The sequence below is a fragment of the Oryzias latipes genome, chromosome 6 (assembly GCF_002234675.1).
Source record: "Oryzias latipes chromosome 6, ASM223467v1".
Taxonomy (NCBI): domain Eukaryota; kingdom Metazoa; phylum Chordata; class Actinopteri; order Beloniformes; family Adrianichthyidae; genus Oryzias; species Oryzias latipes.
Window position 1 is genome coordinate 8350692 of NC_019864.2, and position 27715 is coordinate 8378406.

At 40.0% G+C, this 27715-nt stretch overlaps 3 protein-coding genes across 7 annotated transcripts in view; 2 read left to right on the forward strand and 1 right to left on the reverse strand.

The window, feature by feature from the left end:
* The first annotated feature begins 2314 nt into the window (after positions 1 to 2314).
* rlbp1 (retinaldehyde binding protein 1) lies at positions 2315 to 7845 on the forward strand. Its single transcript, XM_004069409.4, has 8 exons — positions 2315 to 2381; positions 2858 to 2901; positions 4010 to 4138; positions 5228 to 5432; positions 5644 to 5822; positions 5925 to 6083; positions 6240 to 6350; positions 6850 to 7845. Exons 2-8 carry the CDS (start codon positions 2890 to 2892, stop codon positions 6976 to 6978), a joined length of 924 nt encoding a protein of 307 aa, XP_004069457.1. The 5' UTR covers positions 2315 to 2381; positions 2858 to 2889; the 3' UTR covers positions 6979 to 7845.
* A 52-nt stretch (positions 7846 to 7897) lies between these two features.
* Positions 7898 to 18197, reverse strand: LOC101156570 (monoacylglycerol lipase ABHD2-B). 2 transcript variants are annotated; one of them, XM_011475798.3, is made up of 10 exons: positions 18069 to 18197; positions 16608 to 16837; positions 15219 to 15394; positions 14767 to 14934; positions 14470 to 14653; positions 14240 to 14332; positions 13926 to 14027; positions 13772 to 13841; positions 13541 to 13625; positions 7898 to 9877 (listed from the first exon to the last, which is right to left on the reverse strand). In XM_011475798.3, the coding sequence occupies exons 2-10, from the start codon at positions 16817 to 16819 to the stop codon at positions 9693 to 9695; spliced, it is 1275 nt and encodes a 424-aa protein (XP_011474100.1). In that variant the 5' UTR covers positions 16820 to 16837; positions 18069 to 18197; the 3' UTR covers positions 7898 to 9692. The 2 variants fall into 2 exon arrangements, with proteins under 2 accessions (XP_011474100.1, XP_004069503.1); XM_004069455.4 differs by having other exon boundaries at positions 17936 to 18160.
* Positions 18198 to 22656: 4459 nt separating this feature from the next.
* LOC101165726 (lactadherin) overlaps positions 22657 to 27715 on the forward strand; it is a 28856-nt gene continuing 23797 nt past the window's right edge. For 2 of the 4 annotated variants that reach the window (XM_004069410.4, XM_011475801.3), the window contains exon 1: positions 22657 to 22871. In XM_004069410.4, coding sequence (XP_004069458.1) covers positions 22802 to 22871 — 70 coding nt within the window. In that variant the 5' untranslated portion in view covers positions 22657 to 22801. The remainder of the gene's footprint in view (positions 22872 to 27715) is intronic. The other 2 variants (XM_011475799.3, XM_011475800.3) reach the window with 2 other exon arrangements.

The following is a 27715-nucleotide window of genomic DNA, read 5'->3' on the forward strand; positions in this document are numbered from 1 at the left end:
ATATTGGAAAAGGTGGCTAGATTTAGTAAATGTGTTTAGACAACTGGTCTTTTGGTTTAGGTGATTGGCTTTTGTGTTTTAGCATTTGAGAAAAACTGTAACTGTCATACTGACATACAGCAGGAGCTTTGACAGTCCTCAGATGACCAAAGTTTACCTGATCAACAGCAAACCTGTGTGTTAGAGCAGCAGATCAGCTGATGTTGAGTCTTATGAAGGTCAAAGGTGAATTCCGAACCTGCAGCTGTGTTGGTTTCCCTGCATCTGTGTTCCAACCTTCACATGTAAATATTGCTCCTCAAGCCTCAGTGGAAGAACAGATGAGGCATTGTTTACTCAATCCATCTAAATTTGTTCCCCAAAGCGCTTTATTGCGCAGATTAGCAGATTACTGGCTGATGGCCTGTTTTTTTTTACATGGCATCAGGGGAAAAAAAAGAGCCTCAGTTAGAACTTCGGTCCATGAGGTTAGAAGGAGAAAAACTTAAAGAAAGTTAATAAATCTTATAGTAAATGCAAACAATCTACACAATGTAAAATTAAGACACACAATAAAAGATCACAAAGCAGAAAACAGTAGAAATTCAGCAAACTGATTCAATTAATTTGATTGATTTAAAAAATGTTATATGCTGCAAATCAAAACATTAAAATAAAACAAAAATAAAAATCTGGTGATTTATTCATAGAGCAAAAAAGAAAAAAAAAACAATTTTAACAAGTTTTGTCCAGAACTGTTATATTAGGGAAAGGCAAAAGAGAGGGAGATAAAATAGGGGGGGGTAAGGAAATAGGAGGAGGATTATAGAAGGGGGGCGGGGGGGGGGGGGGGGGAATCATAAAGCAGCAAGTTGGCTCCAAATATGTTCACATAGAAACATGTCAACACCCATACAACACAACAACAGCTCACACACATATACTTATGCATACAAACCATCACATGGAAAGTATTTCACTCAGTCACGCATCTATGCATCTGCCAGTGGCCAGGGCTCCAGAACGGGGCCCCAACCCGGAGGGAAAGCACCCCTAGCCTCAGACAAGCAGCCCACCACCACCCAGGAGTTCTGAGTATCCCGCCACCCCAGGCACAAGCCAGGGCCCCACAAGGGCTGTAGGCAGCCACCCACTCCGCGGGAGGTCCAGGAGAGCGCAAGGGCACCCAAGAGAAGTGAGGGTCCCCGAAGAGCATGGCCCAACCTGGCTCACCCACTGTTGGAATTTAAGAGCGGCCCGCCGCTCGAGGGCAAGGACCAGAACCCACACCATAGAGACACAGACACCCCCAGGCTCAGATGTGATGTGATCCCCGGCTCATGGTCTCACCAAAGAACTCAGGGGTCCCTCTCCCTGCATGGAGGGAGGGCCACTAGGCCCAAGAAGCGAGCACCCAAAGGACATGGCCGTCATTGCCAAGGGGCCTGGTTCTCTCTGCCAGGGATGGGGTAGAGGACAGAAGGTCAGAGGTCCCTCCTTTCTTGTGTGGTGTGTTTGTTTGTGTTTGTTTGTTTGTGTGTGTGTGTGTGTGTGTGTTGGAGTGTATATTGTTGTGGAGTAAAGGGTGTGTCTACTAAAGGAGAGGAGGATGTTTTCTGTCTAAAGCGCAGTTAAAACCATGCGGCAAGCATGGGAGGGGGGAACACTGCCAAGTAGTTCTCCCCCCGAGGTGCCTCGCAGTTTATTTTTATTATAATGCAAATGTTTTAGAGGAACTAATCAGTTTGTAAGTAATGTAGAACATTTTATTCAAAGTTCTGATAAGAAAGGTCAAAGTTTATATCTAAAGAGTCAAAGCTTCTGTCAAAAATCAGGATATCTTCATATGTGGAGCAGAAATCTTCAAAAAAGCTGCAGAGGAAAGAAACATACGAAGAAACTGGATCCAGTCTGGAGGGTTCTTATATTTCAAAGGATTCTGTTGTGTGAAAAAAAAACCTAACTACTCATATTTAATGTAGTCCACAACCAAACACCAAACATTCATTTGAATCCCTTACAGACATGACTGTAACATCCCCAGGCTGGTCACACTGCAGAGATCACACACGGTTACAATGGCTGCTTGTCACTCAACTCAGCTGTTCTTAAAATGTAATCTAATCCCTCCACCTGCTTACACCACCTCCTGCTCAGTGTGTACTCAACATTACACCATCCAGGATGTACCTTCCATCACAGGACCCCCTTCATAGCTGCCCCACGACGTCACCATCGCTACACTTCCCTCACACGCCCTGTGGCACTTTTATGCTAATTGGAAGAAAAAAAATCTGGAAATAATCTGGTATGACGGCACTAATCCCACACTACAAATCACAGGTCTCCTCCACCACAGCTCCACACGGACATCCGCGACTCTCTGCCATCATCTGCCTCAGGTAGGGTCTCTGCCTCCTTACCGCCTCACTTACTGGACAGTTAATGTATAAAAAAAACAAGTAATGAAATGAGAATATAATTGATGTTTTTATATCATCTTCACATGGGATAGATTTAGACCCTAAAAAGGTTTTGATTTATGCTTTGCCGCTCTGGATTTTAACAATATAATCTTCCATCTAAGAAAGGAGACCTTATTATTTTTATTAGACCCAACAGTCTAATAAGGTATTTAATAAGTGTGACTAAAACCCCACACTACTGATAACATTTAAGTTTTTGGCTGTAACGCTGTTTATAATTAAACTAAATGACTTGTCGGCCGTAAACCTCCTGACCTGATCAATCATCCATAACTGCCAAATATAGTTCAGTCTAAGTACTGAGTGGATGGGATGAAGGTGGATTAATTCAGAGAATAGAGTGGTTTTTCTTTTATTTACTGAAAATAACACATTTCCTGTTTTTCCCCCAGACTGTACAAGGCTGATTTAAAGATCTGAAAACATGGCTGTAGTAGTAAGTATCTCCTCTTTAACCCTAAGGAGAAAGGAGTGGTGTTTGGTTCCCTCCAGACTCGCAAACATGTCTAAAGATCCAGCCACTTGAGAAGTTTTTCTTTTTTCTTTTCTGGAAGCAGTGAACTGCTGCAGCAGTCAGCTGCTAATCTCTGATCCCTGCAGCCTGGGCCCACACATATTCCCTAAAATGTATTTACAGGCTTTGCTGGCCTCATGTGAGGCAGATTACCCAAACACTGAGGCCTATTGATCACAACCTCAACACTGCTGGACATGCATTTGTTCTCAAATGGATTTTGAGGCTCACACCTAAGCACCGAACCATGTGACAGAATTCTGTTGACATGGTGAAGGGCTTTGCGCCACTTAAGGCCCTTTTTTTTTTTTACTTCTGCTGGGAAAATGGCAAAAACAGCAAGAAAAAAATTGTTTCAAGAAAAATTATCTTATTTTCTGTCTTGCAAGAAAAATATCTCATCAACAGCAGAAAAAAGGTTCTAGTGACTAGAACCTTTTTTCTTAAAATGAGAACCATTTTCTTATCCTTTTGGCAGATTTTTTTTTGACTAGTTAAAGAATTTTTAACCCATTTTTTAAAGGACTTGTATTTGTCATGTAGAAGTATCACTAAGGAGCCACACTGTGGGCATCCAAAGTTGACAGATGTGCCATAGAGCCTCCATAGACGATGCCTGCTAACTGAGCTGGGATTTACCAGCGTTTTTCTGTGAAAACTGTATCTACACCTAGTTTATGATTGTACTGGTGTCAACCAAGATAAGAGAAACCAGGATTTGAACTGCATGTAAAAAGATTTGAGCTATTGTCTGCTGTGATTTCATGACGCGGCGCTCTGCGATGATAGTGTGAGTCAGTTATCAGTTGCTATTGTGTCAGTAAACCACACAGAATGGAAGCTGGCTGGATCTGTGAACAGGAAGTGCTCCTCTCATTGTTTAGGTGACTCTCTTCCAGGAAAAAAAAGAGACAACGGATAACAACATTGTAAAGAGCATGACTTCCGTGCAGCAACCTTTCTCACATTTACACATTTCAATGGTCGTTGTGGTATTGTACCTGTGGCCATTTGTGTCCTCTCCCATCAGAGTGGAACTTACCGCATGGTCTCAGAGGAGGAGCAGGCTCTCAGGGCCAAGCTGGAGCACCTCACCATCAAAGACCACGGGCCGGTGTTTGGACCCTCCCCCAATGTGCCAGACCACACCAGGCAGAAGGTAGCCTCTCCAGTTCCCCACTCGTCCACGTTGTGGACAGAAAATCCTCTCATACCTCAAAGCAGTATCCCAATCAAACCAAGCAAAGAAACAAAATCAACACACAAAAAAACCCAAAACAGACCTGGAGAACTTTGAAAAAATTAAATTGAATGGAAATATACTTGAAACCTCTTTAAATGCAGCAGCAGCAAAAAATTCTCTACTGAAAATAAAATTTTTTCATTGTTAAAAAGACTTTGACACAAAAGTATTGCATACAGTTAATAACACAAGGATATAGCCTAGGTCCTTAAATAAACACACAAACACAAAGAAAGTTGACTTTGACTTTTGCTAATTTTTAACTCAAGGATTTGTGTTTTATAACTACAGAAATGATTTAAGAAAGGCAACACTTTACCTGTGATGTTTGTAATTCTGAATTAGGTAAACCTTCAGGAATTTTGGCCTGAAGAAAGAAAATCCTTAAAAATGATTTGAAAACAGTTTTAAAGAAAATCGGTACTGAAAGGCTGTGTTATTGTGTACTAGTCAGTTTTCTACATCTTTTATTGCTTCTGTCAAGCTGAACCAAAAGTGGTCAAAAGTGGCCAAAAAGTAGTTTATTTAGGTGTACTTCAAGTAGACTTAGTCTATACTAAAAGTTAGGCAGTACACTTGAAGTACTTTTTATATACTATCTATATATTGTAAACTTAAAATTTTCAAATTTAGTCTAAAGAAGAACTCAGTTAGTATACGTTTTACACTACACATACAAGGTATATAGTATACTTGCTATAGTTATACTCACGTTTAAGTATACTATACTTGCTATACTTATACACATGTTTAAGTATACTATACTTGCTATACCTATACTCACGTTTAAGTATACAATACTTGTATACTTATACTCATGTTTAAGTATGCTATACTTGCTACACCTATACTAACGTTTAAGTAACTATACTAGATATACTCAAGTATACTTAATGAAATAAAGTTCAAGTTGACTACTTTTTGCTAAGAGTAAATAAAATGTAAGAAAACAAAAGTACCAAAAAAGGTTTTTACGGCATCAGAGATGATCTACTTCCTCTGCAGGCCAAGGATGAGCTGAACGAGACGGAGGAGAAGCGAGTTGCTGCAGTGAAGGAGCTGCGAGCGATGATCAAGGAGAAGGCAGATTCTGGGGATGAGTTGAGCAAGGGGGTGCAGGACACCTTTGGGGAGAAACCAGACGCCATGATGGTCCGCTTCATCCGCGCCAGGAAGTATGATGTGGCCAGAGCCTTTGAGCTCATGAAGGGTGAGCCAAGATGGAGATCCGGGAGATTTTTTTTTCAATCAGGTTTAACAGTTTTCATAAAGATCCAGTTTAAAGACACAAGTGGCATACTTCTGGAAAAAGTGTTGAAACATTTAAACCCAGAGCCTCATTTAAATGAAGCATCTGGAAAAGCTTCCACAAGGACCCAAACCTATCAGGTTTAAAGGGATCGTATTTTGTCTCCATTCAGGATATGTGCGTTTCAGGAGAGATTACCCTGAGCTCTTTGAGAATCTGACCCCTGAGGCTGTTCGCAGCACCATCGAGGCCGGATACCCAGGCATCCTGCACAGCAGAGACAAATACGGCCGCGTGGTTCTGCTCTTCAACATCGAGAACTGGGACTACGAGGAGATCACCTTTGATGAGGTACACCGTTTTGCGTCAAGACATGGCTGTCAATAAGATATCAATATGACACCTTAAAGATTCAGTAAATGTAACTTAGAGAAGTGCATTGTTTGAGTTCAGATCCTGCGTGCTTACTGTGTAATCCTGGAGAAGCTGCTGGAGAATGAGGAGACTCAGATCAACGGCTTCTGCATCATCGAGAACTTCAAGGGCTTCACCATGCAGCAAGCATCAGGAATTAAACCCACTGAGCTCAAGAAGATGGTGGACATGCTGCAGGTGGGAAAAGTCCTTCTTTATCAAGAGCGGTTCCAAAATGTTGACAGACTCCTGATCCTGTGGCATCAGCTTAGGCTGAAACAAACCTTCAGCCTTCCTCTCACATCTGGGGGGCTTGTAAGTCACCAAGTGGTGCTGTTCTTTGTGTTTCGCCAGGACTCCTTTCCTGCTCGTTTCAAAGCGGTGCACTTCATCCACCAGCCCTGGTACTTCACCACCACCTACAATGTGGTCAAACCCCTCATGAAGGGCAAGCTGCTAGAAAGAGTGAGTCAGATCCAAAATATCTGGATTTCACTGGAAGATAGTTAGAAGTTCTCCAATGAAGATATAAAAAGGCATTTCCTGCTTAAAAAGATCTCTCTTATTTTAGTTTTATTGACAGACTTTCAAAATAAGAGTCATTTGAACCTGGCACTTGGTAACCTTGATAAATTAGCAGCTAGTGTTCACTTTTTGTATAGATTAGATTAGATTAGATTTGTTTATTAATCCCACGAATGGGAAATTTCCTTGTCACAGTAGCATGGAGTTTGGCACAAGTATGTACAGACAGTAATGAACAAATACACATTTTGAAAGAATATATACACAAATAAGAGTTTTCTGAAATAGTAAACAGGGAAAGAGATTGCAGGAATATAGAGTATATTACTTCTCCATACAGTTGCAGCTTACTTTGTCATTGTTTTGCTTAGCCGGTTAGTTTTGGATTGATGTTTGCGGGGTCTTGAATTAGGCTAAGGAACCCCTGTCCTCCCTCCAGGTGTTTGTCCACGGTGATGAGCTGGAAAACTACTACAAGGAGTTTGACCCGGAGATCCTTCCCTCCGAGTTTAACGGAAAAGGTTCCAAGTACGACGGCAAAGCCACAGCGGCCAAACTGTTCGACTAAATTCACCTGCACTTCCTTGCCAAAATGATGAGAGCCTTCGTTTACTCCAAACCCTGTAAAGTGTGGAGAATTACAGCCGAATTTCGCCGTGTGGTAACATTTATGGATGAGAGATGTGAGCAAGACGTTCAAAAAGATCCCGATGAAGCACATTTATGTAGGAGGAGACTGTAAAATGACTTCGAGTTACAAACCTTTTTGACTGATTTCACCTCGTCATAAAATTCCTTCTTCAAGTCCTAAACCTAATTATTTATTATAGAACAATAAAATGTATTTATTTTGGTCAATTCCTCATTTTTGCTGATCATTTTAAATGTTTTAAAGTTAGCCATAACAGACAGTAGCTCCTGTTGCTTTATGTTCTTGTACAGAGACAGAAAAACAGGCAAGAATCAGTTATTTTCCTTGCTAATTACTGTGACATAACCTCAACAATATGCAGGGCTACATAACCACTGTGGCGGATTTGCATTCTTCAGCAGATTTTCAGGATTTTCAGGAGGTTAGGTAAGCCAACGCAGTGGAAAATAGTGGCTTCACCAGAGGTAGTATTTAACCTAAAATTCAGAAAGTAGTCAGCTTCGGGGAAGATTATGCAACACGCTGACGCTGAGCAACTCCTTTCTGTCTCTCCTTCACTGAAGTGTGCTTTGTTTGGACTTTGGCGGGTCCACACGGCCCGTTTTAACACTGGCAGGTCCCAGCTTTCTCAAATTCCCGTCTCCACTGGAAGAACACGGCTCATATTCCAGAAAGTGCCTCTCTTTCGAGTGTTTTGTGTCACTGCTCTCTTGTAAGATTATTTGAAAGTTTTACCCGCTGTGCACCGTTGATGTCAATAAATGTACATTACACGGTTGAAAATATGCTTTTGTCCATTTTTTATCTAAAAAAAAATATAAAACACAAACAATTTAAGTATGAAAACTTTATTAATGGAAGGGTCTCAGAATACAACACCAATATGATCATTAAAAATGATTTCTGTTAGGAACTAGTGCATGTTTAAGAAAAACAAAGTGCAAGAGACGTTGACAGTCAGTACTTATTGCACGTGAAGACAATAGCAGTCTAGCTGCTGCAGACTGTGATTGAGCTTTTTCAGATGTAAAAAGGTAACATTTTACAAGGAAAATTCGGACTAGATGCTTTCTTTCAAAGAAAACGTGGGAAGTGAAGTAATGAAAAGAGGCCTGTGGCTACAAAATAACAATAATAATAAAACAATCTTCATAAAAATCCTTTTCTCATCACTTCTTTGTTTGGGCCAGAACCCAGCTGAGCTCTCTGCCTCTGTTGGTTTAATGACGTTAAGTCCAACCCGATGACATGAGAAAGGCAGCTCAGAGTGAGCCTCCATCTCCTTTTATCTATTTATTTAAAACTACGGAAGCTCATTCTCATTCAGGACAAAAATACATTAAAGATCATAACGACAATTTAAAAAGCAAAACAAATAACAAGAAAACATTCATTTTAGAAATTAAAACACAATTCCAAAAACCAAAATGTAATTCCAAAAAACAAAACACAATTGCAAAAAGATGAAACGTAAACATTTCAGAAATCAAAAATAATTCCCAGTAATCAAAATGAAATATATATGAAACTAAATAAGAAGAAAGGTATTATGGGAATCACTGATTGGATGATGGCGTTTGAGGGAAAGCAGAAGGATGTTTTATCTGACCGTGGTAAGGAGTTGATTGAGCAATCACTGAACTTTTGGATAATAATAACCAAATACCTTCATTTTCCGCTTTCATACTTTGTTTCATTTTATCAACATTTCCTTTCGATTTCTGGAATGTAACATGGCTTTTTTTATTTTTAGTTTTGCTCTTTTAATTTTGATACATTTTGGCATTGAGTGATTAGTTGAAGTCATTTAAACTCCAGTGAACTTTTCCTTTCCACAGTCCATCTGCAGTCAAGGTGCTTTCCCTCCTTTCTTTCTTGTTCGGTTTGGCTCTAGATGATGTTTTACCGGGTATTGTTTGCGACAACAATAATTTATGCAAACTGAAACTAGAACCGATGAACTGCTCCTCAGATTTAGCAGAACACACTGAATGTATGAAGGCATAGAGAACATTCAACATAGCGGCAACAGTGCAGAGCTAAAGCATGTATAAAGTGCTCAGAGTTTGAAAAACAGCGACATTCTCTTCGCAAGTATTTTCATCCTAACGTGTTTAGGATTTGTGGAAAGCAACAGCTGGAAATCCACAAACCCATCAGTTTGTGGATCGGCTCAATCAGAAAAGTATTTCTAAAGCAAATATCTATAACTTTTCATGACAGCACAGTCAGTGTAGTTGATACGCTGGAAATTCTTCAAATGTTTTGCTTCATCTGATTTGTTGGTGATCATCTAGTTGTTTGTCAGCAGAGAATTTTGAAGAACACGTGTGCAACTTTTACAGAGAGATTACAGACGACCTTGGCCGTCCAGCTGAAGTCCATCCCTCACTTAGACTGAAAACACTGCAGCTATTCTTCCAGTATTATCCTTGAGGGGATTTACCAATCCTCTATCCAGTCTGCATCCAGAATCTATCCTTATTTCACATGCATACAAGAATCTAAAGACCTCTTGGTTCTGAAATGGAAGCACCAAATCCCAGATCTGACGCTCCTTTGTTCCTGGAGATGATCGTACTGTAGGAGTTACCTGCTCAGATCCACCCCTGGGCCTTGGTAGAAGGACTTCATGTACTGGTGGGGGCTGTTCTGTTAGAGCAGCTGTTCTTTCTCCAGTGGCAGATAGAGTCTGAATACTCCACTATGACCTTGTCCAACCAAGACAGAGGCTCTGGGAAGAGGACGGCTCCTTCAAAAAAACCCATGTGGCCTCCGTGCTGCGTCAGGGCGAAAATCACGTTGGGCAACTTCTCTGAAAGACAGAAGGAAGAAAAGAGACTCATTTGACTCCTCTTTTACAGTTTCCTCCACCCATCCATCCATTTTCAGACCCCAGTGATTCCCATTCAGAGTCATGGGGTAAAAGCCAACCATTGACTGTAAAAACAATAGACACCTCAACCCCTCCCTTCTCGTGTTTCCAAAAACAGGAAGTGCCATTTCTTTCTGCCATAATGAATCAGTCCACAGTGATTGGTCCGAGTGGCTCTGTATCATTGTAGCTATGGCAACTGTTGTCACCAGTGCTATACATATGATGACTCAGAGCGACTCGGACCAATCACTGTCGACTGGTTTCAAGATGGTAGTGCCCGTATCAGGAAGCAATGGTGAGGGATTTTGTTTCATGTCACAAGAGCTTCTATGTGTGATGTCACACCTCGATCCGATCATTGTTTTTACAATCCAGCTACTAATGGGCAAAGGTGGGGTACACCCTGAACACCTTGCCAGTCTGTTGCAGGGCCTAACACTCACATTCACACCTAAGGGCAATTTATAGAGTTGGAGAACCGGCGTGGCCTGAGAAAACCCACACACACACGAGGAGAACACCCAACTCCACACAGAACAGACCCAGCCAAGATGTGAACCAAGACCTTCTGGCTATGAGGTGAAAGCTAAGCACTAACCCCTCCACCACCATGCAGCCAGGTTCAGTTACTGAGTGCAAGTGTCTCAGTCTACCCCCAGACCTTCCTTTACACAGAGCTCCATGTAAGGAAGCTTACTGCAGACGCTTGGATTTCCTGACTCATTCCTTCAATCATTAACCAGAGCTAAACCAACAGCTTTTTGTTGTGGCACATTCTATCCAAGTATAATACTGCTGCTCAGAGATCCAATGAACAAGTGAAAGCTTCTCACATTCATTTTACCGGTGAATGTTTTCTTTATAGACCCACTCTAATGAAAACAGTGTTTTTGACATGTTCTTTGAGGAATAGAAAATTAAGCTTTAAACTGCTTTTTTTAAGCATTTTTTTTATTCAAGTTGTTGCAAATCAGAAGCAGACGGAAAAAAAAAGTTGTTGCATTGAAACTACAATCTGCGGGACACAGCCTCCCTGCTCTGCTCCATTCTGATGCAGCCACTTGTAGACAAATACATCTATGTACGTCTTTGTTTTCCTGTCTGAGCCAACACTGCAGTTGGAACGCTCCAACATTGCTCACTATTTTGCTAATGTTAAGTTGGGGGTGATAGGGGCTGTAAGCTAGTGGGAGAGAGTGTAAACAGAGGAATAATGAGAAATGAGCACAGACTTACTCCACACCAACAGCCCCACCCACAACTCAGAGGTGTATTTCTGACAAACTACTGCCACGCTGCAGAAACTGTGTTCTGGAAAACGACACAGCTTCTTTACATTTGACCTAAAAATCATCATTAAAAGACCACTGGGAACACTTTTAAAACAGATTAACAGATGATCTGAGTTGAACTTTCATAAAATGTGATTGCATTTGCTGAATTTCCAGTTCATGGTTAATGAACCAACAGGTGAAAACCTCAGCTGGAAAAGAGGGTGCTGTTGTTTTTGCCATAAAACAGGATCATTTAAAATAATCTTTATTTTTGTTAAAAAACTGAATTGTGTTATTTTATGTATTTTAGTTTTATTATAATTGCTGTTTTTTGTTTTATTTTAGTGCTATTTATTGTGGACTTTTATTTCTTGGTTTTATTATAATCTGTTTTTTCGAGCAATAACAAAGCCATTTCCACATTGTTCATCCATCCATCCCAGTCAAATGGTTAAAAAGAAACATCAAATTGGATGCTAATTTTTTTTAAATACACCTTTTGGTAAGCTGTATTGTACAGAAGCAAAAAAAAACAACATATTTTTCTTAATAGCTGATGAAATTCCAAACCTTTGTCTCCCCTTTTTTGCAGGATCCTGAACTTCAGGAAAAGGCAGTTATGCTTTTATATCGGCCCATGAGAAATCTCCTTCAAATGTGACTGGATCCCTTTAAGTTTTCTGAATTAGCATCTCAAGCCATTTCAACAAGGCTGCTCTGATCTTGTCCACATGCCGTAAATAATTAAGCTTCCCCTTACTTTGAAGTCTGCGCTATTATTGAAAGTGCTCACTGACCTCTGGTTTATGCTAAAGCCGGCAGTTTCCAGACAGAATTACATCATCAGCTTTTGTCAAGTTCACAAGTGAACGCAGCTGCGTGTAATTACAGGTTATGGCATCGAAATGCTGGTATGTGTTGAAGACCACGATGGTCCTACATTTATGTATGATGCAGCAGCCAAGGAGGATCGCATGTCTCTGAAAAATTCAACAAGACTGTCTGAGCTGGCTGCCGCAGCAAGACATGATCAGCACTGGGGGTGTCCAACCTTAAAGGAGGGACAGCAGGTTCAGACACTCCACATTAGCAGAGTTAATGAATGTCATTGGAAAAAATGTTTATGATGAATTCTCCATAGAAAACAAACAAACATGGGTGATGACAAAACAAAGCAAGTAGGACTAAGTGTCCTACCTGACACCAGGGGAATAACAGAAGCTCACTCAACAAAGCAAAGGTTACATTCCTCAGCATGAACAATATTTGGAAGTCATCACAGTACAGTACCAAGACCACAGTGAAACTCTACAACAGCTGTGTTCTGCCAGTGTTCCTGTATGGAGCAGAGTGCTGGAGAATGACACAGCAAGACTTGACAAAACTCTCTAACTTCCACACCAGAAACTTGAAGAGGATATTAAGAATTTTCTGCCCCCCCAAAGATCTCCAATGAAGACCTATTGTCCCGCAGCAATCAAGAAGACACGCCAACAATTATCTTCAACAGACTCTGGACACGGATTGGACACGTATTCAGGAGTGAAGAAAACACGATCATAAAGACAGCACTGGAGACCAGATGGAAAAGAAAAAGAGGACGGCCGAAGATCACCTGGCGCCGAACAGTAGAAGCCAAACAAAAAGAATTTGGACACACCTGGGGAACCATCTACACCTTGGCCCCCAACCCCCAGAAATGGAAAGATTTTGTTGCTGCCCTAAGTGTCTCAAGGCGTGAAGGGCAGTAAGAAGAAGACTCAACTTTTTTGTGTGTGTTAATATGATTTATGACTGCAGAACCAAACTCCACTCCACTGTAATGTTGAAATTTCCGGGCCTTGCAGAACCAATTTGTCTTTGGCACAGATGATAAGTTATACGTTGAAGTACTATCAAGTTGATAATTTGCATAAATATAATGAGATTTGTGCTTCAGGTCTACGGCTGAGCTTGTTTTGCTTATTCTTCTGCAGAAATGAAACTGCAGATTTGACATTTCTACTGTCTACAGTTCCGACTAAAACCTGTTGAAATGATTTGGCTTCTTGTCTATCTGTTTTTATTACATTTTAAATTAAAGGTATATTTGTTTTACTTTTACTTCTGAAAAACATTCAAGAAAGAGGAGCACTTACTCAGCCTAAAGAGCGTAAATTTACAAAAAAAGATAAATAATTTGAGTGTCGTCATACCCCCTGTGTCTGTGGAAACAAGTACAAAAAGTCTTTCCTTTGGAAACTAAACAAAACAATGTAAGTAGTCTGTTACCTGAAAGGTACAACAACTACAGACCTTTGCCATGCTAAACAAAACGTGAACCAACCTGCAAGTGTGTGTGGAATAGCCAGAAGTGAGTGGTGAACCAGTGGATCATCCATGGAGTTTATCAGAAGGAGTGGAACGTGGACCTGAGAACAACATTCAGTCAGTTATTTCAATGCCACGAGAGCTGCAGCAGCAACATTCAAATGATAGATGGAAGCAGACGCTCTGTGGTCTGAAAACACAACAGTCAAGAAAGACTATTCTTGGTTGTGCGATGGTGGCCGCTCACCTTGTGGATGTAGTGCACACAGCTCTCCTTCTCATAGTATTCCCTTAAAGAGCTGTGGCTGTGGAATTTCCTGCAGTGAAGTTCAGTTCATATTATCAGGGTCAGAGTTCAGAGACGGTTGGAGCAGTCAAACGTCAAAACCTTCATTCTTTACCTCATGATGGTGTCATCAATTTGCAGGAGAGACGTGGCTGTAAGCAGTCTGTTCACGTCTGCGGCGTCGATTCTGCTGGACGCCATGCTCAAGAAACTCCGCCTGTTGAAAAAAAGATTTGATAAATGAAAAGTCATTGGTTTGACAATTCTCCTTTTAAATTTTGACAACGGCTTTGAGACAAAAATCTTTCAAAATGAGGTTGATTGATTCATTTTCTCTAGAAAGCATAATAAGAATTTTTTTAAAACACATTATGGGAATTTCCTGATATAAATATTCATCTGCATTAGAAGATGGCGTGTTATTTTCACCTGTGAGAAAGGATGAGCTTCTTCATTTTGTCTGCCAGCACAAAGTTGTAAAGCCTGCGACACTGGTCCCACTGAAGGAAAGTTTCCTGGGCCCTAAGCACGAACAAAAACATACATTCAAGCGAACAACGTTTGACTGACAGCAGGATTTCTATTTGGATGCCAAAAGCATCGAACATTTTGTTGGGATAAACCCTAATGTGTAAATTCCAGTTGTCCAGTCCACCAACCTGAGGGCGCTGTATCCTTGGCAGATGCTGATGCAGCACAGCACTCCATCCTGATTGGATTGGTTTTCTCCCAGGAACTTACAGACGATGTTTCCTCCAAGACTGAAGCCCACAACAACAAGCTGTGTCTGCGGAAAGGAGCGTCTGATGTGGCCCACCATGGCCCCAAACTCCCACGTGCATCCTGAGTATAGGTCACAGTGTACTTTAAAAGCTAAGCAATGATCTAAATTTGCAAACATTCTCTTGTTGGTTCACTTCCCGTTTTTTCGGGGAACCACGTTTTTTCTTCTTTACCGTAGGTGAACATGCGGGGCGAGGTGAGCTCCACATTAGGCAGGGCTCCCAGGTGATTGAGGACAGCGCAGCGGTAACCGTTCCTCTGGGAGTAATCCACAAAGGTCCGGACGTAGTTCTGCTCGCTATGGTTACCAATCCCGGGGCAGATTACCATGGTAATGTCGTCTGATTCATAAACACACACATAGATGAAGTGGAATGCGTGCACAAAAGTGTAAACTTAAGTCACGAGTGAGTGTGAAAGCAGATGCTGATAACGAGTTGATTTAATTGCCTAACATCTTCCACGTGGGATTTTATTCAAGTTGTTTGTGCATTCACTCACAAATCACAAACAGCCAGCTCAGAAGAAAACTCACAAACATGCAACAACTTTTATGGCACCATGTTTGTTTCCGTCCTCAAAATCAGCACTTTAGTGTAATAAGCAACTATCAGGGGTCCCTGACCTTCTGTGCTATGGCTTTTGACAGGTTCAAACAGGTCAAAGGTTGCTGTGGCTCCATCCTGCATTGGGATGAACTTGCGAACGCCACAGGGTGTTGGGGTGTTCACACGCCCCATTTTGCCGTACAGAGCTGTCTGGAGATGACCGCTCTTCCCCCACAGCAAGGGAGGAATGTACCTGAGGTGATATAGTCATCAAAGATTGGCAATACTTCAGTGATGGCAGAAAATCCACAGCAAAGACAGAAGTTTTCTTTCATTTCTAGCCCATGTTTTCATGGAATGAACATTCTGAACTTTAGCTTAACGTGCATGCACACATGTAAAGGTTTGACACGATTCACTGAAAAGACAGTTCCTCAAATTGTCCGACTGGTATAGTCAATGCAAACAAACTGGACCTAATGACAACAACATGCATGTAAAAGTCCCTTCAGATCAAACACACACGTCGCTTAAGATTTATTTAAAAATACAGATTAAAAAAAAGTCTTGATGACTTTTTTGCGGTTGCTTAGCAGCTAAATTAGTCCCCAGAATTTGATTCATAAATGTGTATCTTTGTGTCATAGATTTAAAAAGTCTTATTGGGTAGTCTGTCACTTTTTCACTTTAAGTAAAGTTACTTTTAAGTCGTATCTTGAAACACAAATGGGTCATTTTAACATGCGTGTCATAATTTCAAATGTATTACACACAGTACTATTCATTTTAAAGTCACTGGAGAGAAAAAAAGAAGAACATTTTAGAGAACTTTTTCTTTAAATTGTAATTAAGAAGATTGAATAATAATTTACTATAAAAAAAAAACACATATACAAAAAGATCACAGTAGCTTCAATGGATAAACTTATAATCTCAATGAAACTACTTCAAGATTTAGGTTATATATTAAAAATATCATTTGAACTCTCTTTCCACTCAATACCAGTTTAACCTAAGATGCTACATTGCATACATTCTTCACATTTGAAACTACAGATTTTGAGAAAAATCAATTTTTTTACTGCCCAATACTGATCTGGATGGAAGATTTGAATCTACTGATCAACCTTAAACTTGAGTGCGACCAGTAATCAATGCTCCAAGAAATCCAAAAAAGGCCATGGCTATTTTAGCCCTGGGAAAAACACCCTCACAGTACTGAACCAGTGTTTTGGTTAAAGTGTTGTGCATGTAGCACCTATATGTAACAGAAAAGTGAGTCAAAGATGAAGCCATCCATAGTTTTCTATGTATTTAGGCTGCTCCCTTTAGGGGTTTACTACAGCCACACCTCCATCCTCCATGCTCAAACCAACAACCTTCATGTCCTCCTTTACTATTTCCATTAAATGCATACTTCACGAGTTCAGGAATGCCACACAGCTCTTAAAACATGAGAAACTCACTCTCTGGTCAGTGTTGGGCAGGACTTTAGGACATAGCGGCTGAGCAGTGTGTCCTGGTAGGTCGTCTGCGGTGGTGCAGTCGGACTATTCAGGTTCAAACAGCGGACAATAACATAGAGGACGGCGGCCACTGCCGCAAGCTTCATGCCATCAAAGACAGCAGGCAGATCAGGGCCATAGCTGTGCACCTCACTGCCCTCCAGGGTGGTCATTGTTGGTCAACGAAAAACCTGCAACAGGAGTTTATTGATAAACAAAAAAGTTAACAGACGTTTGGAGGATTCTAGATTAGAGACACATTTTATAAATTCAAATTCGCTGTAGTGTCGTCATTTTTTCCTACATAAATTAAACCCCAAAATCGTGTTTTTAAAGTCCCAATCCAATCATCTTTTGATCTATTGTGAAAGCGTTCCCAGTGTTCTTTTTAATTATGATTATCCTTTTTAGCCAAAATTAAAAAAACAAAAACAAAGGTGTGGGTTGTACTTTTGGCGCAGAGCAACCCCGCCCCCCTTCCCCTCCCTGCTGTTGAGACCAAGAAGCAGGAAGCTTGTGACCCACCCAGTGTATTACTACATCACAAACAAGCTCCTTTTTTTAAACTGCATTTTTAGTCTGCTACTGATTCATAAAATGAAACAGTCAGTAATGTAAAGCTTAGCTTTCTTTGTAAATGACCTTTATCATCAGAAAAATGCCACATAAACATGTCAAAAACACCAAAAACTCGTTTTAGAGCGGGTCAAATCTGATTTTATAATTATACAGAAATAAACTTTTAAAAGCATAAAATACATCGGTAAAGCGTATCCGTCTATGGTGGTCAATTTATTTTAGAAATTTACTACACAGATTACACAGGGGCTTAGTCAGAGACAACATGTGGGTTTATGGTGTATATTTTCAGTTATTTTCATGAAACTACATTTTATGACCAAAGTAAAAACTTGATTTTTGGGATCAGCCTGACCTGAAAATCAGCGGATTTATTTTTCTCCTTGGAGTTGCTGCACAAAAATACCAATATCAAAAAAGTAAAGATGTGATTTTCAGTCTCAAACATGTGTGAAAGAGCCATTAAAACCACAACTTAAACCTCTTTTCCAGAAACATATCAACAAGTCACCACTGACAGTTTTCAAATGTCAGAATCAACATTTTCACAGCTCAGTCAGAGCAGAACAGATAGTGTAGAGAGGAAGGAAGGGATGTTTGAAAAACTGTTTAAATATAAATACAGAATATGACAAACCCCCCTACATTTATTCGCTAAACTGGATCGGGGCAGCTTTCCGAAAGTTAGCTTAAATCAGACTGTTACTCACTCAGGTAAAAGCCGCTCCTAGAATACCGAGGTGCCGCTGAAGACTCCAGCAAAAGTGACCCAAACACGAACAACGCACACGGTGACGTTTCTGTGGTATTTTTTGAACATAAACGACACACTTCCGGTCTTACCGTTCAGCCTGAACGTCTGTCCGGGCTCGGTTTGGACCTTCACTGGGCTCTGAGCTCGACTCCGGTTCTGTTCTGAGAAAGAGCTGATGACCAGCCGCGAACTTTAGATGCCTTCAAGGACTCCTCTCAAAGCTCCGAACTTTATTGCACTGACGCAACCAAACAGATGAAACAGCTTACACTACTTTTTTGAATAAAGCAAAGTTTGAACAATCTTTGCTAACTTTTATTCATCTAATAAAAGAATATTTTTGCCACATTTCTATGCAATTTTTGACTCATAAATCCATTTTCACTTTTCATTTCTTCGTTTCTGTTTGTAAAACTAAAGAATCCTGTACTCGTGAAGGCAGCAAGCTCCGGGTTACTTCCTATCTAATTGAACCTTTATTTACAGTAACAGCCCTTCCCTTTTTGAGTCAGACGTCCCTTTTAGTAATGAAAGGAGTTTTGCGAAGCGGAACATGGAAAAAACAGAGAAAGAAGTTAAAAAGTTCTCTAGAAAGAAAACTGGAGTAAAAAGAAACCCAGAGTGAAAAGAAAAATACACCACTGACCATTAGAACATGTGATGAAGTAATGACAAAAGGTAGAAAGAAACTTTGTCATCTGGGGAGGGTGTGTCCTATTACATAAAATGGCTGAACAAAACTTCAGTTCATTGTTGTGGTAGTTGAGGAACAAATTTCTGACATTGATGAAATTATGAATAACTGCGGATCTCCCTTGGGGGGCCCTGGCTAGTACCTGAGTACGGGGCGGGGGGATGCTCAGAACTCCTGGGTGGTGGTGGGCTGCCCGTTGGGGGGGGGGGCGCTGCTATTTCGGCGGGGTCTTGATGTGGGGAGTACTGGGCACTCTCCCTCCTCACACAGGTGCTTTGTCACCTTTGCACAAACACTTTCCGTGACTGAATCAAATGTTTCACGTGTTGGTCTGAATGCATAAGCATGCGAGTGTGAACGTTATTGCATTGTGTTCAAGTTGACATGTTTGTATGTGAACATTATTGAAGCCAAAGGTGTGTTTGTAACATTTGAGTGTGTGTGCACAGGCCCCGCCCCTTTTACATTTATTATACATGTTGAACCACGACGATGTTGAACCACTACGATTCACAGCTTCCGATTCGCAAGGGCACTAAAGGATCCTTCCGCTGCATTTTTGGCATTTTAGGCACTGAGTCCACCTCAGACCAGGTCCTGTTCAAAAACCGCTGGACCTGGACAGCCAAACCTGGATTAAATTATAATTTAGATCGTAAAAAACACATTAAACACAGTTTCTGATTTGTGAAACCGTCCTCTGAATTTGTGAAAATGTGAAATAGAAGGACCACCTCAGACCAAAAGCAAAGTTAAGCGCACAATTCTCACATCTATTAAGTTGAAGGTGGAATTGCTCAGCCACAGTTAAAGCATAAAACTGTTACTGAAAATACGCATGGGATATACATTTTGTTTGTTTGGAAAACTCGGGTATGCCTACAGATTAAATCCCTGGGGGGGTGGTGGTTTGTGTTTTTATTGCCCAACAGAGGAGGTAAAGGGGACTTTACTAGTTTGGTTTACCATGAGTCATGAGACATGAGTCACACACTGTCTTTTTAGGGATGATTAAAAAGAAACGGTTGGGAAAATGACATAGCTGAAGTAATTCTCTCAACTTTGAGGAAAAATGTGTCCAAAACAGCAACTATTGTATCAGTGGAGCAATAATTTTGTTAGAAGTCATTTTGTGTGTTTTAACCATTTTAGCCAGTATTGTTTCTAACCAAGGTTGTACGGTGGCACAGTGGTCAGCACTCACCTTACAGCGAGAGGGCCCTAGCTAAAATCCTGACTGGGACCTTTCTGTGTGGAGTTTGCATGTTCTCATGCATGTCTGGGTTTTCTCCGGGCTATCCAGGTTCCTCCCACAGTACAAAAACATGCTTTATAGGTGCATTTGTGTCTCTAAATTGCGCCAAGGTGTGCATTTCATTGTGTGTTTTTTTAAGCGTGGGGTCCTGCAACAAACTGGGGACCTGTTCAGGGTGTTCCTCGCCTTCACCCAAGACTAGCTGGGTTGGCTCTGACAGCTTTGTGACCGTGAAAGATATTCAGCAGGTTTTGAAAATGGAAGGATTTTTCTAAACACTGGAGGGCGCCAGCCACCTACACAGCACTTCAATGAGTAGCAATAAGTTTGTTACAAATTCTTCCCAAAATAATGACAATATACACAGGTACATTGATTAAACAAGCAAACAATGTTGTAAAAAAATTACTTTTATAATGTTTCTTTTCAATTTAACTATTTCCATTAAACAAAGCCACAACCAAGAGTAATGTAAACAATATAAACACTGGTATCCAAATGACTAAAATGATATCAGATTTGTTTTTTATTTGTATAAAAAATAGTTCTCCTTTTTATATCTAGTCTATCAGTTTCTCTGCAGTTCTTTATGCGACTTTTTGTCTCGTTTCAGCCTGAGATCGATGTAAAAAAAGAACAAATTAAATTTGTGTTTTACAGGAAACTGCAATTCATGTGTTATGCACTCAGGAATTTTCTATAATATCTCTTTTAGAGGATTTTCACAAGATTTTGGGGTTGGAATAATACTGTGGTCTGGATCGAAGAGTAAAATCTAAAAATCTCCATTCTTTTTTGAAGTTAAGTTTTCTATCTCAAGATGTTTAACTCATTATAGTCGTTTTTGAGGAGAAGCTTTGTCACATTATGGGAGCACATCACAGGGCTCCCCCTTAACAATGAGGTTCAGCCAGTCAGTTTCTCTCTCAAGATTTTAGTGATGCACCACTTTTTAGTTTTCATTTTTTTTCCAAAATACAAAATCTTTAGTCCTTGTCAGATCATTCATTGCATTCTTTATGCCTATTTTTTTTTACATTTTTAATCTCCATGGCTTAAAACAAACTATAGCCAACTTTTGCAGTATAAAAATTTGGAAAATATAAAAGAAATTTGATAGAAAAAAGGCCATCAAAGTGCAGCTGCCTTTTTGCTTTATGTTTTAACGAAACACCAAATGTGGCATCATTACTGTCAGCTGAATTTGGGTTGCCCCAGCGTGTTACTGGACTACACAAAGGTTCCTTTGCCCTCCATGTTGAGTTTATCTTTGCATTTGGTGGCATCTATTGTTGAAGATCTCATTAAATGCTGAAGAAAAGATATGTACAATACAGGAAGCCTTAAAGACTACAGCTGCAGACGGTGTTCTGTCATAAATGCCAAAGAAGTGATTCAAAAATGGGAAATGGCTGACAATCCTGGAAATGTTATTTGACTAATAGCCATTATGGTTCATTTTCATCACATTTCCACTTTTTCTGATAGCACATAAATCAACCTTGACCCACTTCCTATACCAAAATACACTGGTTTTAATCTGCCTTTCAGAAAAGAGTGTCATACAGTTTAGATGTATGACATTTAAAACCAGTGTATCTAACTTGATAATAAATAAAAAGAACTTATGATGCAATGAAGTATCTACGCTAGTAATGATACAAGTATCTCAGAAAGAGGTACTTGACACAATGGGTGTAATTAAGGCAAGTCAAGCTTATTTGTATAGCACATTTTGTGTATAAAGACATTTCAAAATGATTTACATTAAGCATTAAAAACAATTAAAAGACATATAAAAATGTAATGAATTCTTTTTTTAAACTGAATTTGAATTAAGCTTAAAGTATTAGTTTGTATGTCCACTTTTACATACAAAATAATCAAATGCAGGAGGTGTGTCTTTGGGCTGGATTTAAATAAACTGGATGGAGGCTGGATAAAATAAAAGTGTTTTAGCTGATCTAAAGCTTTTTGGAAGTCTGTTCTAGATCTGTGAAGCAGAATGCAGCTTCTCCATGTTTGGTTTTGACTCTAGGAACTGACAAAAGACTGGATCCAGATGACCAGAGTGTAAATATAATATGTGTTTTGAACAGCTTTGGATAATATTTTTTGTAGTTTGGATAAAACTGAATTTTTGTCAACTCTAACTGAAATGAATAAATCGCTAACATGAATAAAATTGGTGTTTCGCTCCTTAAAGAAAAACAAATGTGATGCGTTTTATTCAAAGTAACTACATCTCTAATTTTTCTCTTTTTTTCTTCTTTTGCCTACTCCAGCTGCCTGTTTTCAGTAATGCTCAGTAGTTCAAAACAATCAAGAGGACCAAAATAAAACAAACGTATCAATTAAAAATAGCTTAAATAAAGTATTTGTCCCATTAAGCTGAAATAGGAAACACATTCCAGTTTTTGTAACTTGGGAGTAACAATTACTGCCTGTAACAGTTGTGTAAGTTTGTATGAGCTCCTTTAGGTAAAACCAACTGGAAACAATGATTTCACCAGTTAAATATGGTAATAATTGGCAGAATTGAGTAACAGTTCTTTTCTACTGAAGTGAGGTTAAGACTGCAATCGAACCAAAGCAGCATCTCAACCACAACAGCTTCCTACGGCTAATTTACTGCCCTGTTTTTTCCTCCTTTTTTTCCTATATCCAACAAAATAGAGTAGGGGGCGGGGAAACATTTAAATGGCTCGCCTTGATTGGCTGAGGGCGGGCACGCGCTCACTTCTCTGCGCTTGGTTGCTGCCTGAGGGTTCAGTGTGGAACCACCGCAGTAACAACCTCCAAACCGCTGCCGCGCTCCAACGGAGACACTGTCCGTCAACTAAGTGCAGCTAAAACTCGGACAGACAGCAGAAATGGAGGAAAAGGCGCGTGTCCTAGTCCTGCTACAACTTTTCGCAGTTTGTCTGCTTTTCGGGGTGAACGGTAAGTCGTTACAGCTAACTACCTTAGTTAATTAAATTAGCTGTTTCAGTTATCAAACTGTTAAGTATTTGTTGGACTAAGTTCCTGTACATGGGTCTGTTGTTTTGACGGAGCAGCGTGGGTTGGTTATGAAAGTAGTGAAGAACAAGCTCAACCAACCCTCGAAAATCAGTGTGGGGTTAAGACGGTGTCAGACGGATTTCTGTTATGATCATTGACGGCGGATGGATGTGAAAGTCTGTTGACCCCGGAGGGTCAGAACAAATGGTTACAGCGCGGATGCTGGGGGGATTTTTACACAGTGACTCCTTTAAGAAGCAACAGCAGGCTTTACATGTTGTCTTTTATACTCCAACTTAATGCCTTTGGCGCCAGACTTTGTTTGCTTCAAAACATTTAGGCCAGTTGGACAAAGAGACTATGGCTTCACTGCTCCCATTACTACTCATTCACGTAAAGGAAGAAATTCACAAAGTGATTCTTTTTTTTGTGGACACTTAATGTTTTTTATTACTAGCTTTAAGAACATTTCCTCCTTCAATCCCTTTTATTTGAACGGTTAAAATCCTTTTAGTTAAAATTTTATACTTCTGATTTAGATGAATTAGATATTTGGCAGAGCTCAAACAGAAAAGCACATCTCAACATGTTTGTCTGCTGAACCTTTACAAAAAAAGGTATGGTTGTCCTGGGATAATGATTAGTCATTTAGACAAACTAGTGATCTTCCACAAATGACAAATCTGTATGTTACATTGAGAAGGAGATTAAGAACATTTGAAATGTGTTGCTGCGGCTGGCAAAAGGTTTTAAATGCATCAGAAGCACTAGCTTTAACCTGACTCAGTCCACTCAGCGGGTGGATGCTTGACTTTTCTGTGATCTGCTGACATTAGAGAATCAGAAATTAGTTTTCTGTGTTGGAGCAGACAGTCTTCCCTCAAAGTAGAAAATCTTAAAGACCCACTCTGTTGAAAATTGTGTCTTTAACATGTTCTTGAGGCATTTTTCTGATGATCAGGACAGACTTAGAGAAAATAAGCTTAAAACTCCTTTTAAGAGTATTTCTTTATTCAAGTCGTTGAGAATCAGGAGCAAACGGGAAAAAAAATTGTTTTGAAAAAGCTTGTAGTTGTTACGTACAAACTACAATAGGCAGCTCCATTCTAATGCATCCAATTGTAGACAAATAGATCCAAGTATGTCTTTGTTTTCCTGGCCTGAGCTGGTACCCGGCTCAAAACTGTACGGCTGTATGGCTTATAATTTGCTCACCATTTATGGCGCACCTTTAATGGTAGGCTGGAGGTGTGAGGGGCTGTAAGCTAGCAGGAGAAAGTGTAAACAGGTGGATGACAGGAAGTAAGGGCAGGCTAAAATAATTGTAGTCATGCTGTTGTGTATTTTATGTGGACACGCACGTTTTCCTCTATTTGTAATTAATGGCCACTATAAGGTTGGGTTATTGGAGTCATTGTGTCAAACAGAAGATAAAAAGGAGTTTAATTTCCTGCTCGCTATTCATAATTCTTTTCTTATTTGATAAATCCAGGAACCCACTCACTTTTCTCAGTGTCTAACTCAGTTTAATCAATATCATCTAATGCAGTGTTTTTCAACCAGTGTGCCGCGGCACACTAGTGTGCCGTGGGAGATGGTCAAGTGCGCCGTGGGAAATTGCCCTCATTCACTGATCTAAAAACATTTTCCATCTCCAAGAAATCAGCTCTCTGTGTATCCCAACAGGCCCTGATAAAACACTGAGTAGTTAGGAATATAAAAGATCTTAAAATTACTTTTTCTTTGTGTTTATTTAATTCTCTTAAAGACATTTTGATAAGAATCACGGTACCGTGATTTAGCTGCAGCTATAACTGTGTAAGGAAAAGTCCCGCCCCTTTAACTGTCTCCGCCAATCATTCTTGAAGGCTTAATCACATGTCATCAGTTTGACCAATCAGAAGTGGTTAAAGTCTTCACTTCCCTGTTCTTAATTCTGCTGATAAAGTCGCTCAGTTCTAACAAAAATACCAGCTAGAGCTCGTCTTTAGCTGGTGGTTCATCTCTTAGAAAAAAACAGCCGCAATTTCCTGCTTTTTCGGCCACAATTATCACAAAAATCCACGTGAGATTGCAGGGCAAGCGGGGGGGGGGGGGGGGGGGGGGGGCTGTCGATCAATACAGACCATGAATTTCTGCTTTTTTTTTTTTTTTTTTTTTTTTTTTTTTTGGATGCTGGTGTGCCGCGGGATTTTTGTCAGGGTTAAAGTGTGCCGTGGCTCAAAAAAGGTTGAAAAACACTGATCTAATGCATTACACAAAGGATGAATCCATCTTCCAAACTTAATCCCTTATGGGGTTGCTTGAGCCTATCCCAGCTACTGTTTGTTAAAGGTGTGTATGCCCAGGACTAGTTGCCAGTCTGTTGCAGGGTCAAACAACCACATCACATACACTCAAGCCTAAGGGACAATTTAGAATAATCAATTTACCTATGAAGCCTGTTTTTGGATACATGGCAAAATAACCCAAAAAATAATTTCCATTTCACTGCAACAGTTTAATTTAAATAAGAGTTAACCCTAGTCTACATAGAGGCCAACATCTAACATAAAAGAGCCCCATCCGATTGGTCAAATGCATAAAAGGATTTATTTGATTTGTCAAATACTTAGCTGCCATAAGATCTTTTGCGAAATGCGTGTTGCATAGCTTGAAATCGCAATAACCATAAAGTTGTGATTTATTGTGCAGGCCTACTTCATAGGTTAATTGGTTACTGTGAATTGTAACTAGGTGCACATTTGAGTGTGCATGGGTGTGTGATTTGTGGCCCTGCGACAGACTGGCGACCTGTCCAGGATGTCCCCTGCCTTCCCCCATGAGTGGCCAGGATAGGCTTCCCTGTGATCCCTAAAGGGACTAAATGGATTTAGAAGATGAAAGAATGAATAAGCTTGAGAATTTAGCTTTGAGAATTTATAAAGCTTTGAGAATTTATGTACCGTATTTTCCTGACCATAAGTCGCTCCGGAGTGGAGCCGGTTTAGCTCGTGCTGGTTTGCGGTGCCTTCCATCCGTGAAACCCAGGTTCAACACCGGGCTGCTCCCTGTTCCCTTCTCTACTTCTATGCCGGTCCCAAGCCCGGTTGCTTTGAGAAGGTTGCGTCAGGAAGGGCATCCGGCGTAAAACATTGCCAAGTTTACCATGCGACTCGGTCGCTGTGGCGACCCCGGATGGGAAAAGCCGAAAGAGAAACAAGTCGCTCCGGAGTATAAGTCGCACCAGCCCAAAAATGCATTATAAAGTAGAAAAAAACACAGATAAGTCGCACTGGACTATAAGTCGCATTTTGATGGTAAATTTATTTGACAAAATCTGAGACCAAGAACTAATAACTTGCACAACCTTATATGACACAATCATAGCAGACTGTTTATCTCATAATTTCACAGTAATTCTTTCTCATACTTATTTATTTATTCCTTTCATGAAGCATCATTGGCCAACTAATACTCTGTTTTCATCCTGTATTTGTAGAAACAGTTGTCATTTTTATTGCATTTCTGAGTCTATAAAATCATTGGAAAATAGAATATTATGTTGTTAGCCTTCAAGATCTTACTGTAAAAAAAGGTTTGCTGATTCTCTGAGTCACTTAACATACTCTGAACACTTAGCATACCTCATACATCAAATTGACCCAGGAACATCATCTCTGTTCCTCACAAATGAACATAACAGGAGGGTTAACAATGTATTTATTTCAATTTATTTCTAATATAAGTCGCTGCGGAGTATAAGTCGCACCCCTTGCCAAACTATGAAAAAAAGGGCGACTTATAGTCCGGAAAATACGGTAATATGTAATTTCAGCCACACAGTTGGTGTATGCCAGTATAACTAACAATATTATTACTTACTCTTTGCAAGAGGTTTGTTTCTGGTTTCTGGTCACAAAGTGGGTAAAATTATATAAACACAGGTGGTGATTAACTTTACTTATTTCACACATTATGGTCCTATGTTTGTTCCATCTACAAATGTCTGTGCTGTACCATCTGCCTGTGTTCGGTCTTCCCTACAGGCTGCTGCTATATCCATTACTGATGGCGATTTTCGTTAATCTTCCCACCAAACCCCTTTTGGAGGGGACATATCTGAATGGTGAATTGCTTTCTTAATCAATGTTTCATGTCAGCATGGAATGTCTTCTAATTTGGGCTTAAATAGAGTTTCTTGTCCTAGTTTCCAATCTGCTATGTTGAATATTTTACACACTGAATTGAGTGCCTTGAATACTAAGCCAAAGAAGAAATCATGGAGCACTTGACAAAAGAGTAAGACATATTTAGCACACTTTTGGTTTGAGCAGTCATGTGAAAATGCAATCAGATGGGTCATTATCAGAGAAACGTATTTAGTGCTGTGTCTTTTTGCTGTGCATTGTTCCCAGCTCTCTGCCAGTTACAGTATTTTTTGTAACTGATTTGAGCACGTTGCTTTTTGATAGTCCGTGACTTCGGTAGGTATTTTTAGTCTAGGCAGCAGATGGCTGTGTTCTGGAGCAGCATTTGCAGATTACACAAGGCTCACCTGGAGTTGGAGTCCTCTTGATTAAAAAAAAAACAAAAACAAAAAAAAAGAGAACTTTAATAAATGTATTTTGTCCTTTTGATTAGTTCATTTCCAGCTCAGTTTCCTTTCTTTTATAACCTGGTGTACTTTGTATTGTAGCTTAGTAGCAGGTATTTGGATTAAATGAGCACTTGAAAAAATGATAACCAGTTTTCAAAAATGCTCATAAATTGCTATGTAGTGTATGACATAACTTTGGTGGAAC